Consider the following 14,894-nt stretch of genomic DNA (forward strand, 5'->3'; position numbering starts at 1 on the left):
CAGACATGTTTACCCGCTGCTGCTGCTAATGATGATGAAGTTCAAGTGGAAGGAACCAACAGTAACATGACAGGTGCATGCAGTAGCCTAGTGCATATTCTACTGTTGGTGTCTGCCGGTTCATGAGGGCTAGCTAGCCTAGCTCTCTTGCAGTGATTTCAGTCATTCTATTACAAGACAATGTGCTTTCCGTATTCCTGATTCCTTACAGCACGTGGACGTAAATAGTTGTGACTCGTCGTGATGTTTTTTCTCTGACTAAAAGTTTTGTTAGCAATGTTAGGACTAGTGCCCACCACAGCATCAGAAGCTAAAGTGCTAACCTAGAGAGCCAATCAGAACCTAGGACGGGCTGCAAATTAATCGGCTACTAATATTATAATAGTAAATACTAAAATAAAATACTATTATGTTCCCTTCCAAATTTTCATGTTGATATAATATTGGTAATCTAATTGATTGAATTGATTAGTTGCCATTTTACATGCTTAAATAAGATGTACCTTATAGAATTCCCAACTGTTAGCCATGTTCTCGATTTGTATATGATTAGTCTCATCTACATGTTTGTAAATAACCACAGCTAACTAGCTTAAGCTAACAACTAGGTCAACTACTACCCCGTTGACTATAACCACCAACATAGTTGCATGGATGAAACAATCCAACAATAAACAACTACAACACAGTTGTATCAGTTCCAGGGATGGCACGATACCGCGATACCCATCCGATACTGCCGCCCCCCCCCCCCCCCATAGCACACATGACTCAGTTATGCAATAGTGCTGCTGCTTTTTATTTTGTTCAAATGATTTAGTTAATACGTTAATACGACTACAGTGATTTCATGGCGGCTTCCTGTCCTCACGTCTAAAACGTCCGTTTACCGGTACATCGCGTGAAGATTTTAAAATCCATTGGTAAACAAACAGTGCTGAAAATATACACTTTGACTGCTGTTTTGATAGGGTTAGGGCAGGGGTGTCAAACTATATTTCACAGAGGGCCACATCAGCATGGTAGCCCTCAAAGGGCCAAAGTATAAATGTAAATATAATGTAATGTAAAATAAATGCAACTACTCCTTTACATATTGTTAAATAACTGTTTCTGTATTCATTACTTCTATTCTATTACTTCAAGTTACAAATATTACATATTGTGATAGGAAAAAATTGTATTTGCTCTTTAACCCTGCTCAGAAAATGTCTACAATGCACTTCTGTGGAAATTGCCTACGTTTTTCTGCTCTATATGTCTTCGTAAAGATGCAAGGAGATACACAGGTGTTACTTCCAGTCCCCTACACATCCTGCTACGTCAAATATAATGATAAAACTGCCCGTTGCCAGGGCAACACAGGAAGCTTGTTTCCAGTTAGAAATGGCAGGTTTGCATTTTTGCCCCCCACCCCCGGTATGCGGTATCCTGTCTCTGCATTTAAACTCTTTTCAGCTACACCTTGTAAACTGAAGTGAGACTCTGTACACAGATAATACATTTAGCTTATCAGCTTCTATCCTTGATTCAAGTAAGCATTCGTTCACAGTTCCAACTGGGTAATTTTTTGCTAAAATTCCACCACAATATGCATTTGCATAGATGTAAAAATATACGTTATTTTAAGATAAATCCTTTTGATTTATCAGGTTAAGAACCCCATATTACTCCATCAATCAATGATCAAGCTATTTTTCATTTTCATTTAATTTTTATTTATTTGTACATGGAATTGTTACAGTCCAACAGTGTCTTCAGTACATATTGACTTAATATGATCCACTAAACTCCATGGCCGAAAGGAACAGGAAGAAGAAGGCTCAATATTGTACCTGCCCCTACACACATACAGTACACTGATAGACTGTTCATAGCGCAATGTTTACCAAACCAAACAAAATGTACATACTTATTTTGCAGAAATTAAAACATAAACACAATTAAATTAACATAAATAAATAAATGTTGTGTATATCAGTTAAATTACATATTTACTGAGGTTCATTAATTTATACACACAGACACACACACATGTATCTATATATTTATAGTACACTGTTCTATTATATCATGTATTATTCTATATAATTGTATTATTTTTATTTTATTATACTATAACTAAATTATACTATATTATACTAAAGTAACTAGACTATATTATATTGGTATACAGTAATATACAATATTATTTTATATACTGTTATTTTAATATATTATTATTCTATAATATATATAAATCAAATCAAATCAAATTTATTTGTAAGGCCCGACAACACACGTTAATGTCCCCATGGGCCGTACATGTCTTCTTTAAACAAGTCAAGAAGAAACATAACAATAAGTCAAGAACAGAACAAGAACACCATAAGGTCCAACAAATTTAAAATAAATGCAAATAAATGAAAGAATATATGGCTTTGTGGAACAATGCTGATATACAGTTAAGAATGAGTAATTCGCTTTTGGTTTTTAAGAAAATGGTTTGTAAAGCTATTTTTGAAAACTACAAGGGTGAATAATACTGTTTTCTTTTGCTATTTTCTTTTAGAATACTGTTTTGGAGTCTTAATTTTTTTAATTTGTTTTTTTTTATCCACTTTTTCTCCCATTTTCTACATTTTCTCCCATCCCAATTTCGTATCATCCAATTCAACCCTCCCCTGTCACGAACGCTGTTTCTTGCCTCCCACAAGCCGGCTGCAATGTGGACTAAGTCATACATAGCACAAGTCCCCTCCGGTACTTGAGGTAACAGCAGTCGCATCTTTTCACCTGCGCAGCTCGATCTCTCAGTGGCGAGGAGTAACGCGTGGGAGGCTCACGCTGCCCCCGACACTTCCTGATTCTACTGCGCAGGCGCACCAACCGACCTGTAGGAGTCGCTGTCCACAACGCCCGATCCCCACCCATCAGTTTCCCACCCCCTAATACGGCCAATGTGTATTAGTATGAACGACCAGCTAAACTGAAAGCAATGTGGAGCGCTGGGCTCGAACAGGCGAGCCCAGCGTCTCCAGTATTTGTGGCGAGCGCCTTGCCCACTACGCCACGTAGCCGCCAATTTTTTTTAATTTTTGTTAATAATATAGGACAGGCATATATAAGCATTATGCTTCAGTCTGTACCTTTTCAGTCACTGTAAAATCAAATATTGTTAAATGATGGGGTATATTGTATTGTGTGAGATGATGACTGAATAAACTACTACTACTACTACTACTACTACTACTACTACTACTTTGGGTGTTTTCAAAAGGCTGAAAAACGCTGTATGAATTCAAGCCATTATTATTGATTGCTGATGTTCTTCTTATGCAGTTGACTCTGAGGAAAGAGAGAGCGCCCAGTCCAGCACAGCTGACCCTGAGGGGAGAGAGAGCGCCCAGTCCAGCACAGCTGACCCTGAGGGGAGAGAGAGCGCCCAGTCCAGCACAGCTGACCCTGAGGGGAGAGAGAGAGCCCAGTCCAGACAGACAGACAGACAGACAGACAGACAGACAGACAGAGAGAGAGACAGAGAGACAGACACACAGAGAGAGAGACAGAGAGAGAGAGACACAGAGAGAGAGACAGAGAGAGAGAGACACAGAGAGAAAGACACAGAGAGAGACACAGAGAGAGAGACACAGAGAGAGACACACAGAGAGAGAGAGACACAGAGAGAGACACAGAGAGAGAGACACAGAGAGAGACACACAGAGAGAGGGAGAAACAGAGAGAGAGAGACACACACACAGAGAGACATATACACAGAGAGAGAGAGAGAGAGAGAGAGAGAGAGAGAGAGAGAGAGAGAGAGAGAGAGAGAGAGAGAGAGAGAGAGAGAGAGAGAGAGAGAGAGAGAGAGAGAGAGAGAGAGAGAGAAAACAGGCTCTTGGAATGGGTGTCTGGGAGGAAGTGGGGGGTCTTTCAATGTTGATTAAACGGCAAGCAACTAATGTCATGAGTGCCAAATTAAAGGACAATAAATCCAATCTAACTGAAATTGTGTAGCACAGACCTTTCTATTAGGGATGCTCGATATTGGCTTTTTTACCGATACCGATATACCGATATTGTCCAACTCTTAATTTCCGATACCGATATCAACCGATACCGATATATGCAGGGTTTCCCGCCCCAAGAAATGGAATAATTTCAGGTAATTAACATTACATATCTCTTGTTGTGGAATTAACACAACATTATGCATACTTTTGACAATAAATAAAATCAGAATTGGTTCTTACTTGCTTGCCTGGGTAAATAAAGGTTATAGAAATGTAAATAAAATATTATTTTTTTAAAACCAATACCGATATTTTTCGATATCACATTTTAATGCCGATATCGGCCGATAATATCGGTAGGCCGATAATATCGGACATCCCTACTTTCTATGGATCAAAACCTCAATATTATTATGGTGTAGTTAATACTTCATGTATCCTTAATCCCTAGGCTAATGAGGCACTAAGATGTTAGTAAAAAAAAAACATATACCAATGACGGGAAGTAACGGTATATGTATGTGTGTGTCTGTGTGTGTGTGTGTGTGCACTGTGCATGAGTGCACATCTAGGGGCGGTGTGTAGATTTGGTCTCCCTGATGTTGACTCCTTAGCCACAGCCTTGGGTTGTTTAATACTGGACAAGTGTTTCATAACGCCCGTTGTGTGGGCCCGGTTTCGGGGCCGGTGCGTGGGCCGGTGTGTGGGCTGGTGTGTCTGAATGTCCCGGGCTGAATTTGTGTCCCAGTCCGCCACTGGTATGTGGTATGTTCTATGGTATGTGATATGTTCTATGGTATGTTCTATGGTGTGTGGTATGTTCTATGGTATGTGCTATGTTCTATGGTATGTTCTATGGTGTGTGGTATGTTCTATGGTATGTGATATGTTCTATGGTATGTTCTATGTGTGTGGTATGTTCTATGGTATGTGCTATGTTCTATGGTATGTGGTATGTTCTATGGTGTGTGGTATGTTCTATGGTATGTGATATGTTCTATGGTATGTTCTATGGTGTGTGGTATGTTCTATGGTAAATTATTTATTTCAAATAGATTGAGAATGTACCCATTTTCAAAGTTGAATAAATGTTTCATTTTCATATTTTGTGATGCTTTGTGTGTTCTGCTTTATGTGTCCACCCCGTCATGTGCTGGTCCACCCTGTCATGCACTGGTCCACCCTGTCATCTTGATATTTTTTTATAATAATTCAATCATACTGTGAGATATGTTTAAATAATCTAGTGTGTTCAATAGCTAAGTGGGGGCAATAATATGCAAATAAAAAACTGCATCCAAATATCACAGTTTTCTCCTAATTATAAAATATATATGTGCGAATTGTATGTGTGTCTTTTAAAAACAGATGGTTTACATAAAATCTTTTATTTATTTATAATTTAAAGCAAACAAATAACCCTGTTCAGGAAAGGGACATCATACCTTTCTGAAAAAGTAATTTTCATCTTAATATTGCAATGAAAACATATTTAACAGTAATGTATTATGTCCATGACAGGGTGGACATATCTCATGGTTTATTCTGCGAATATATGCCCATAATTATCTGAAAATATGTGTGGGAGCTCAGCTTATATATATTTCTACAACTTGAGTATCTACTATTTATGATAAGACATAAAGGGAATGGGAAATTAAGATAAACATTTCTGAGTATTGTGAGGGTTGAAAGGCACTCTATGGTGATATTGACCCTCTTACTGTTACTGTTAGAGACTGTGCTAGACAGCATAAGCGTGGCGCGATGTGAAAGGGGAAGTGAACTCCAGCATCTCGCCACAGCAGGGCGCAGCGGCAAGCCTGCCGAGTCTGCCGCTACCGCGGGGGCGTGCCACAGCGTGTCACGCGGCCGTCGCGGCCAATCAGGCAAACCCGGAAACCGAAATCCGACTAAATCCGTTGCGGAAGTGATACACGCCGCCAGGGGACCAATCCAAGTGCTCCTGTCCGTCTTCGTCAAGGATGCCACAGCGTTAGCGATCTTGTTGTTGTGCATGTTTTTCCATTGGGTTTATCTTATCGGGGGGAAACCCTTGCAAGCACAGGGAGAACATGCAAACTCCACACAGAAAGGCCTGGGAGATACCCCACCTGGGTAACTGGCATCATGGAAACCTGGTCCCCAAGCGGGAATCAAACCCTGGACCTTCTTGCTGTGAGGCGACAGTGTTTAACCACTACACCACCGTGTCGCCCTGATGTAAACAAGACAAACGTTTTTCTCTGGTCTGCATCCCCTTAACAATTGTGTGTATTGAGCCGTACTGTATTGTACCCATTCTGCAATATGTTAAATTAAGTTTTCATTCATTCATTCAGAGAGAGAGAGAGAGAGAGAGAGAGAGAGAGAGAGAGAGAGAGAGAGAGAGAGAGAGTGTGTTATGTCCTGTTATGCTACGTGTAGGTTGTGACACACTAGCAGTTACACTGTAGGAAGGGTTGTGTTATGTAACGTAAACGTCAGTCGAATAAAGTTATGAAACTACACGGTCGTGTGTTCATTGTCTCAACATGAGACTGAGAGAGAGAGAGAGAGTCCGTGCAAAAACAGCAGTGTCTAATTTCTCCTCTTTCGCCTCACTAAAAACCACGTACTGCACATGCGCCGAGTTGCAGGCGGGTCACGTGACCAAGGCGAAAGTTTCCTGTTCAGTTTTCACAACAACAGCGAGACTCAAGAGAAGGACTCAAACATTGACAGGTTTCACACACTACACGTTGTTTAGCCATGCGGGTGATCGGCGTGTTGGTGTGTGCGCTCCTGCTTTGGGTTGAAGGTTCGCTGGGTGATACACCTGCCAACTGTTCATACGAGGACCTGCTGGGAACATGGGTCTTCCAGCTCTCCAAAGGAGGACATGGCAGGAGCATCAACTGCTCCAATGAAGGTACATGTATAAGAGCTTGGATATAGGGAGAGAGATGTGAGGACACTGGATTGACGCTCCAATCGATTTTGTGTACAGTCGGGGATTTGTACTAAGATAACTGTTATAAATGTCCAGCAGCAACCAACCGTATTATTAGTCTATTGATTGTTCTTCATAGTGTACTTGAAACAGCCCCGAAGACACGTTTGATTTGTATACAACGACAAAGAAAAATCCAATGGTCCTCAGAGTAATGGAAACAGAAACCATGCACATACAAACATTGTCAGCTTACTAGTTGACACTGGATTTCAATTGATATTGACCAAATTAGTATTTTCATAAGCATGATACATAATTTGCAGTACAATCCTCACTTCAGTGCCCACTGCCCATGTCATTCGTTTTACACAAGGTGCTGAGTGGACACATACAATGACAAGGCAGCCTTGACGAAAAACCTTGCAGTTGGGGTCATATTACATGTAGCCTAGGTCAATTGGAGGCAATTTAGAAATAATTGGCATATCTTAAAACCCCAGCCCTTAAAATCAACTATACAAGGGTCATAAAAAAATCCTCCTCCCAGCCGAATTACCAATTTAGTCTCTCGCCCTCAGACAGAGGATCATTCAAAATGTTAGTATTTTCGTGTGGGGAGTGGCCGAGTGGGGACACCATAGAAACGGGGTCATGACCCATTTTATGTCTTAAGAAATCAATTGCTAACAAACTGTTTTAATATGAATCTGGAAACGTTTCTCCCACGATTTATAGCAGAAGTGCCCAGGAAGAACATGCCCCATTTCACTATACAACGTTCCAACGCAAACATAATGAGTCTTCCTGTTAGGAAGGCAGGGAAGCCACGGACTCTCTATAACATAAATTCTCCGTTCCAGTTGTAGTGCCCCCAGAATCTAATTGATTGTCACATCTAAGCCCTGCCGTTTTAATATACCAACCAGGCGCTACAGCGGCTAAACACTCCTGACAGGTTAACCTCCCCTCCACCAAACATTCTGTCATAATGTCACTGGTGAAATGGGCCAACTTTGCAAGATGTCACCATTGTCCATGTATCCCATTAATCACGCAGGCATTCTGTCCCTCGGGTCCCATCCAGTTACAGGTGTGAAGATGGTGACTGTGACCTTGGAGAAGCTGTCAGTCGCCACGGACGAGCTGGGAAACACCGGCTTCTTCACGCTGATCTACAACCAGGGCTTCGAGGTCGTCCTCAACGACTACAAGTGGTTTGGCTACTTCAAGGTGTGTAAACACATGCACAGACGGATAGTTTAATTAGTTTCATTTTGACTTGCAGTGAAAAACAATGCTGATTTATTTTGTACATAGTCTCACACACATCCTAAAACTCATTCATTTAATTTGACAGCTATTGAGAGTAAATGCATTTGAATATGGCCACCAGTGATGTCATCGGGGACATTGAACCATTGTGTTGTTAATTACAGCTCCATGAAATGATGTAGATGAAAAAAATATGTAATTGAGCTGTAATTAACACAATGCAAGGATTCAATGTCCCTGATGATGCCAGGTGGCCATATTAAAACTAATTTACTCTCAATAACTGTCAAACTACAGTGTGCAAAACTGTTTAGAGTTATTGGATGTGTATGTATATTATGTACAAAATAAATCAGCATTGTTTTAGTAGTAAAGGGCCCCTTTAATATGTGTTTTGGAGCAAAGTTCTAACAAAAAATATTCTGCAAAAACATCTGACACATTGTAGCTTTATCTTTCAGTTGTGGGTAAATACACTCTCTGCCCTTTGCATTTTGGACTGATTACTACATTCAAGATTTGGTTTCATAGTTTCACTATCTTATGTGGATTTGTTGTTCCCTGCACTCACATGATAGGAGTGTGAAGTGCAACACTGCACAGTAATCTTGAGGAATCAGTGAGTGTATAAGGAAGAGATGAGTGCAGTGCAGTACCAAAATATTCAACTTAAGATTCAACTTCCCCAGAGTGTGTTTATTTCTAGAGTTCCTTGGGACCCTGCACAGAGAATAAATTGACTATAGAAGCAAGGTATTTTGAGTGAGCACATCGTCTACCAATCACATGGCAAAATTTGTCGAAGCCATACATTGTCAAACTCAACATCGCTCGAGGCCAGGTTTTATAGTTTCACTGTCTCTGTGTCTCTTCTGAGTCATTGCTCACATGACCATCTTGAGGAAGTGGCGGGTCCTGTCTGCACACGCGCCCCTGTTGCCTCTGTCACGCAAGTCGCAACTTCTTCAATCTGTCATGTGCAGAGAGAAATTGACCTGAGACACCACCAGCCACATGGGAATGTTGACTCTACTGAATGACTTAACTGACCTTATCTGCTCTATTTGCCACCAAGCAGATTATTTTATAAAGCAATTTTAGTGAGTGTTTCCTGCTATGATCCAATTTGTTAAAATAAATTATAAAATGTCCAATCATGTCTCACTGGGTTCGTTTTACTCACTTTGATATACTCAAGATCAAGTTTCAAGTTTGTTTATTAAATATCACAATAAAATACACGTACTTTATGGTGAAATGCTTGGTTCTTGAAGTGTCTATTGGTTCTTGTTGGTACTTGAAGTGTCTCTGTGTGTCCTAACTGTCCGTATGTGTCCTAACTGTCCATATGTGTCCTAACTGTCCGTATGTGTCCTAACTGTCCGTATGTGTCCTAACTGTCCGTATGTGTCCTAACTGTCTATGTGTCCTAACTGTCCGTATGTGTCCTAACTGTCCGTATGTGTCCTAACTGTCCGTATGTGTCCTAACTGTCCGTATGTGTCCTAACTGTCCCTAACTGTCCTACATGCCTCTATGTGTTGCAGTATACCCAGGATGGTTCTGAGGTGACCAGCTACTGTGACCAGACTCTGCCTGGCTGGGTCCATGACGTTCTGGGCCACAACTGGGCCTGCTTTGTAGCCAAGAGAGTGGAGCCAATACCCCCCCGAATTGAGCACAACCCGCTCCGCAGCTTCGACAAGCGCAGGTGATTACTCCTGGTACATGGCCGTGACTTAATAGCACACAAAGCGCTCGACAATGAATGATTGCATACATTTTAGATACAAAGCACCTCTATCAACTGCAATGGCACTAAATAAGTCATAATTAGCTACTCTGCTCCTAGTGGCTGCTCACCGGTAGAGCAGGCTGACGGATACCATTCAGCATCCTGTTTAGGGCAGGTGTACCGGATATGAACCCTTTCACTACCACACTACAAAGGTTTAACACTTTCACTACCACACTATAGAAGGTTAACCCTTTCACTACCACACTACAGAAGGTTCACCTTTCTTCACTACCACACTACAAAGGGTTAACACTTTCACTACCACACTATATAAGGTTAACCCTTTCACTACCACACTACAAAGGTTTAACACTTTCACTACCACACTATAGAAGGTTAACCCTTTCACTACCACACTACAAAGGGTTAACACTTTCACTACCACACTACAGAAGGTTCACCTTTATTCACTACCACACTACAGACAGTTAAAGATGTTATAGGTGACACTGAGAAGACTCGGGGTGAAAGATGTTATGGGTGACACGACTGAGAGCACCCAGGGTGAAAGATGTTATAGGTGACACTGAGGGCAAAGAATGGATTGCACGGTGCTTTGCACCCTTACTTACAATTCATTATGAATTGAAAATGGGGGACCCTGATGTAAACAAGACGAAAGTATTTCTCTGGTCTGCATCCCCTTAACAATTGTGTGTATTGAGCCGTAAAGTATTGTACCCATTCTCCAATCTGTTAATACAAATTTCAATCAATCAATCAATCACCCCAATGAATTGTAAGTAAGGGTGCAATTAGCACCGTGCAATCCATTATTTGTGGATCCTACCATGAGAGCACCCAGGGGAAGGTTCTGCGTATATGGGTGCATTGTCTGTTTCACAACTGAGAACACTACAATAGAATAAGGCTCATTTGGCTATACAAAACAAACATCCTCACTTTTATCTCTGGTACCCAGTGGAGGACAGGCGATTACATTACTTCACTGAGTTTCCATGGTAGTTTGGCAGAAACTCAGAGTAAGGTAGTCTAGAGACATCTGCAGGACGGCAAGTGCGCTAGAAATAACATTGAGCGATCTAATCTCAACACAACCACTGAAACGAGGCATAGATTGAAAGACTGATGTTGGGGTTTTAATCTCTTAACCCCTAGCCATATTTTCAGAAAATTCGCCTAAAAGTACATACCCAAGTAAATGGAAGATTGCTCCACTTCTAGAAGGCCATTTGCATGTTGTTGGTATCTAGGGACATCTATGGACTTCAGGGAATGTATTCCCAGTGTCGGAAATATTATGTCTGTTACTATGCTTGAGTAAATTATGAACCAAAGGAGAATAACACCATGCTAACAAAGGCCTATAAATTACCTTATTATATGGATTGGCCCAAATCTCCTCTTTCCAATGGCAGAGTTAAATCTGGACTCGGTACCACCAGGCACCCGGTATAGGGCAGCAAAGTTACAGTACAGTACAGTTACTTTTGTATAATGTCCATAGCTCTGCCATTTTTACCGGATTGAGGCAAAAAAAAACGTCGATGTTCACAGAAAGGTAAAGAAACAATATACGCTGTATTTTATGGCAATAACGTTGAGGTTTGTTCGACCTGTGAGATATGAACACAATATTCACGTTAATATTTGTGAGACAAAAATGGTTGGCCTTCCTTTGTCTGCGGCTGGTGTGAGCTGGATAATGTAGTTTTAGTTTAGTTTTGACATGAAATAAATAAAAAGATTGGGCGGGAAAGCAATACTTTTGTTCTGCACCTTTCTAAAAGCTTTACATTTTAATAAAATTATTCTGTCGTTTTTACTTTGGATATTTTTTTCACAGCCCTACTCCGGTGTATCTGGAGCATGATGCTTTAGCTAACTGTGTAATGTTGGTAATATTGACATCCCTGCTTTTGTTTATCCCATGCTACTGTAACGTCCTTTTGATGCGAGACGAGTGTCTCTCTGATCCAACCCGCTGTCTCTCTCTCTATCCCTTTCCCGCTAATGTCCTAGGGACATTTAAACGATCCTGGAAACCCATTTGACATCAAGAGAAATCGGACATTAAAGATCTATCATCCTCTCTCCACCCCAGGCTGATCCGAAGGCCAGACAAACACGTGTAACCTTAAAGTGAGGTGTAGCTGCTCCAGGGATCAAACAACCTCATTACAGACTCAGGTGGTCGACAACATAAAAGTAGCTTCACCGAATCCATTTTTTTTTTTTATTTAAAGGGGACATGCATTGCTATTCCTAGCACTATTTGGGCAACTTTACACAATTCCTGTGAGTCTATTGAACACATCTGTAAGGTTTTATTCAAAATAATTAATTGTTTTATATTTCTAATCAAGTACTCAAAAGCCAAACTGTTCTCACTTTGGATTTCAGGCTGTGTTGGCCTGGCTCCGCCCATAAGTACTTTGAGTGACAGTCATCCACACAGTCTGCGACTGGCACAGAGAGAGATAGAGAGACACTGAGGGGGATACTAATTAATTTAGCCGCAGGGGGGGGGGGGGGCATAATCCCACGGGATAATGCATTGGTAACTTGTTTCAAATGACAATATATATAGACAAATATATACCCCTGTGAATATTATTGTACGGATCGGAATACGGGCGTGCGCGTGGGAGCATGCGCAAAGATATTACAGTGATATGCTGGTGCTCCCGACTGCGAGGGAGAGAGAGAGATAGAGAGGGAGAGAGAGACACAGAGAGACACAGAGAGAGAGAGGGACACACAGAGGCACGGAGCACTTACACACAACCTGTGTAAACGCTCCGTATGTGTGTTTGAGAGAAGACTGTTCTCTCTCTCTCCCTCCATGTATTCCCAGTGTCGGAAATATTATGTCTGTTACTATGCTTGAGTAAATTATGAACCAAAGGAGAATAACACCATGCTAACAAAGGCCTATAAATTACCTTATTATATGGATTGGCCCAAATCTCCTCTTTCCAATGGCAGAGTTAAATCTGGACTCCGTACCACCAGGCACCCGGTATAGGGCAGCAAAGTTACAGTACAGTACAGTTACTTTTGTATAATGTCCATAGCTCTGCCATTTTTACCGGATTGAGGCAAAAAAAAACGTCGATGTTCACAGAAAGGTAAAGAAACAATATACGCTGTATTTTATGGCAATAACGTTGAGGTTTGTTCGACCTGTGAGATATGAACACAATATTCACGTTAATATTTGTGAGACAAAAATGGTTGGCCTTCCTTTGTCTGCGGCTGGTGTGAGCTGGATAATGTAGTTTTAGTTTAGTTTTGACATGAAATAAATAAAAAGATTGGGCGGGAAAGCAATACTTTTGTTCTGCACCTTTCTAAAAGCTTTACATTTTAATAAAATTATTCTGTCGTTTTTACTTTGGATATTTTTTTCACAGCCCTACTCCGGTGTATCTGGAGCATGATGCTTTAGCTAAGTGTGTAATGTTGGTAATATTGACATCCCTGCTTTTGTTTATCCCATGCTACTGTAACGTCCTTTTGATGCGAGACGAGTGTCTCTCTGATCCAACCCGCTGTCTCTCTCTCTATCCCTTTCCCGCTAATGTCCTAGGGACATTTATACGATCCTGGAAACCCATTTGACATCAAGAGAAATCGGACATTAAAGATCTATCATCCTCTCTCCACCCCAGGCTGATCCGAAGGCCAGACAAACACGTGTAACCTTAAAGTGAGGTGTAGCTGCTCCAGGGATCAAACAACCTCATTACAGACTCAGGTGGTCGACAACATAAAAGTAGCTTCACCGAATCCATTTTTTTTTTTTATTTAAAGGGGACATGCATTGCTATTCCTAGCACTATTTGGGCAACTTTACACAATTCCTGTGAGTCTATTGAACACATCTGTAAGGTTTTATTCAAAATAATTAATTGTTTTATATTTCTAATCAAGTACTCAAAAGCCAAACTGTTCTCACTTTGGATTTCAGGCTGTGTTGGCCTGGCTCCGCCCATAAGTACTTTGAGTGACAGTCATCCACACAGTCTGCGACTGGCACAGAGAGAGATAGAGAGACACTGAGGGGGATACTAATTAATTTAGCCGCAGGGGGGGGGGGGGGGGGGGGGCATAATCCCACGGGATAATGCATTGGTAACTTGTTTCAAATGACAATATATATAGACAAATATATACCCCTGTGAATATTATTGTACGGATCGGAATACGGGCGTGCGCGTGGGAGCATGCGCAAAGATATTACAGTGATATGCTGGTGCTCCCGACTGCGAGGGAGAGAGAGAGATAGAGAGGGAGAGAGAGACACAGAGAGACACAGAGAGAGAGAGGGACACACAGAGGCACGGAGCACTTACACACAACCTGTGTAAACGCTCCGTATGTGTGTTTGAGAGAAGACTGTTCTCTCTCTCTCCCTCCATCTCTCTCGCTCGTCTGCTTATGCTCGTCCGCGGATATGCTCGTCCGCGGATGAGCGAGAGAGAAGGAGGGAGAGCGATGGAGAGAGAGGGGGTAGGGGTGGACGGTATGGTCTAAAATTTATATCACAGTATAATTTGAAGCATAGACGGTAACGGTATATATCACGGTATCAGTGTTTCCGTTAGAATAATTTTTTGCCTGATAGGCAGGCTATATAAAGAATGACATCCTCAAGGCATGTAGATTTATAATATTTTAACTTAAAACTAGGCTACTTTTGCGTATAAAGTCATTATATTCCAAATAAAATAAGTCCCGAGTCGAGACTCCGTGCTGCTCCCATTGCAAACAGCGGGGCTGGATTTTGCTAGAAGCATATGTAGCTGCAGAGCCGCAGAGCCAGTGGCTCTTTCAGGTCGTTCAGCAGTTTGGTGGGGGGGGCGCTGTTGAGCGGGCCTGTGACCAGACCTGAAAGAGCCACTGGCTCTGCGGTTCTGCAGCTGCATGCTAT

General features: G+C 41.4%; 1 protein-coding gene across 1 annotated transcript in view; it reads left to right on the forward strand.

Moving 5' to 3' along the window:
- Positions 1-6,646: 6,646 nt before the first annotated feature.
- The window catches only part of ctsc (cathepsin C), a 47,282-nt gene continuing 39,034 nt past the window's right edge, over positions 6,647-14,894 (forward strand). The window contains exons 1-3 of the mRNA XM_084325678.1: positions 6,647-6,903; positions 8,012-8,157; positions 9,747-9,910. Coding sequence (XP_084181804.1) covers positions 6,744-6,903; positions 8,012-8,157; positions 9,747-9,910 — 470 coding nt within the window. The 5' untranslated portion in view covers positions 6,647-6,743. The remainder of the gene's footprint in view (positions 6,904-8,011; positions 8,158-9,746; positions 9,911-14,894) is intronic.

The sequence above is a fragment of the Notolepis coatsorum genome (assembly GCF_963971535.1).
Source record: "Notolepis coatsorum genome assembly, chromosome: 1".
NCBI classification, from domain to species: Eukaryota; Metazoa; Chordata; class Actinopteri; order Aulopiformes; family Paralepididae; genus Notolepis; species Notolepis coatsorum.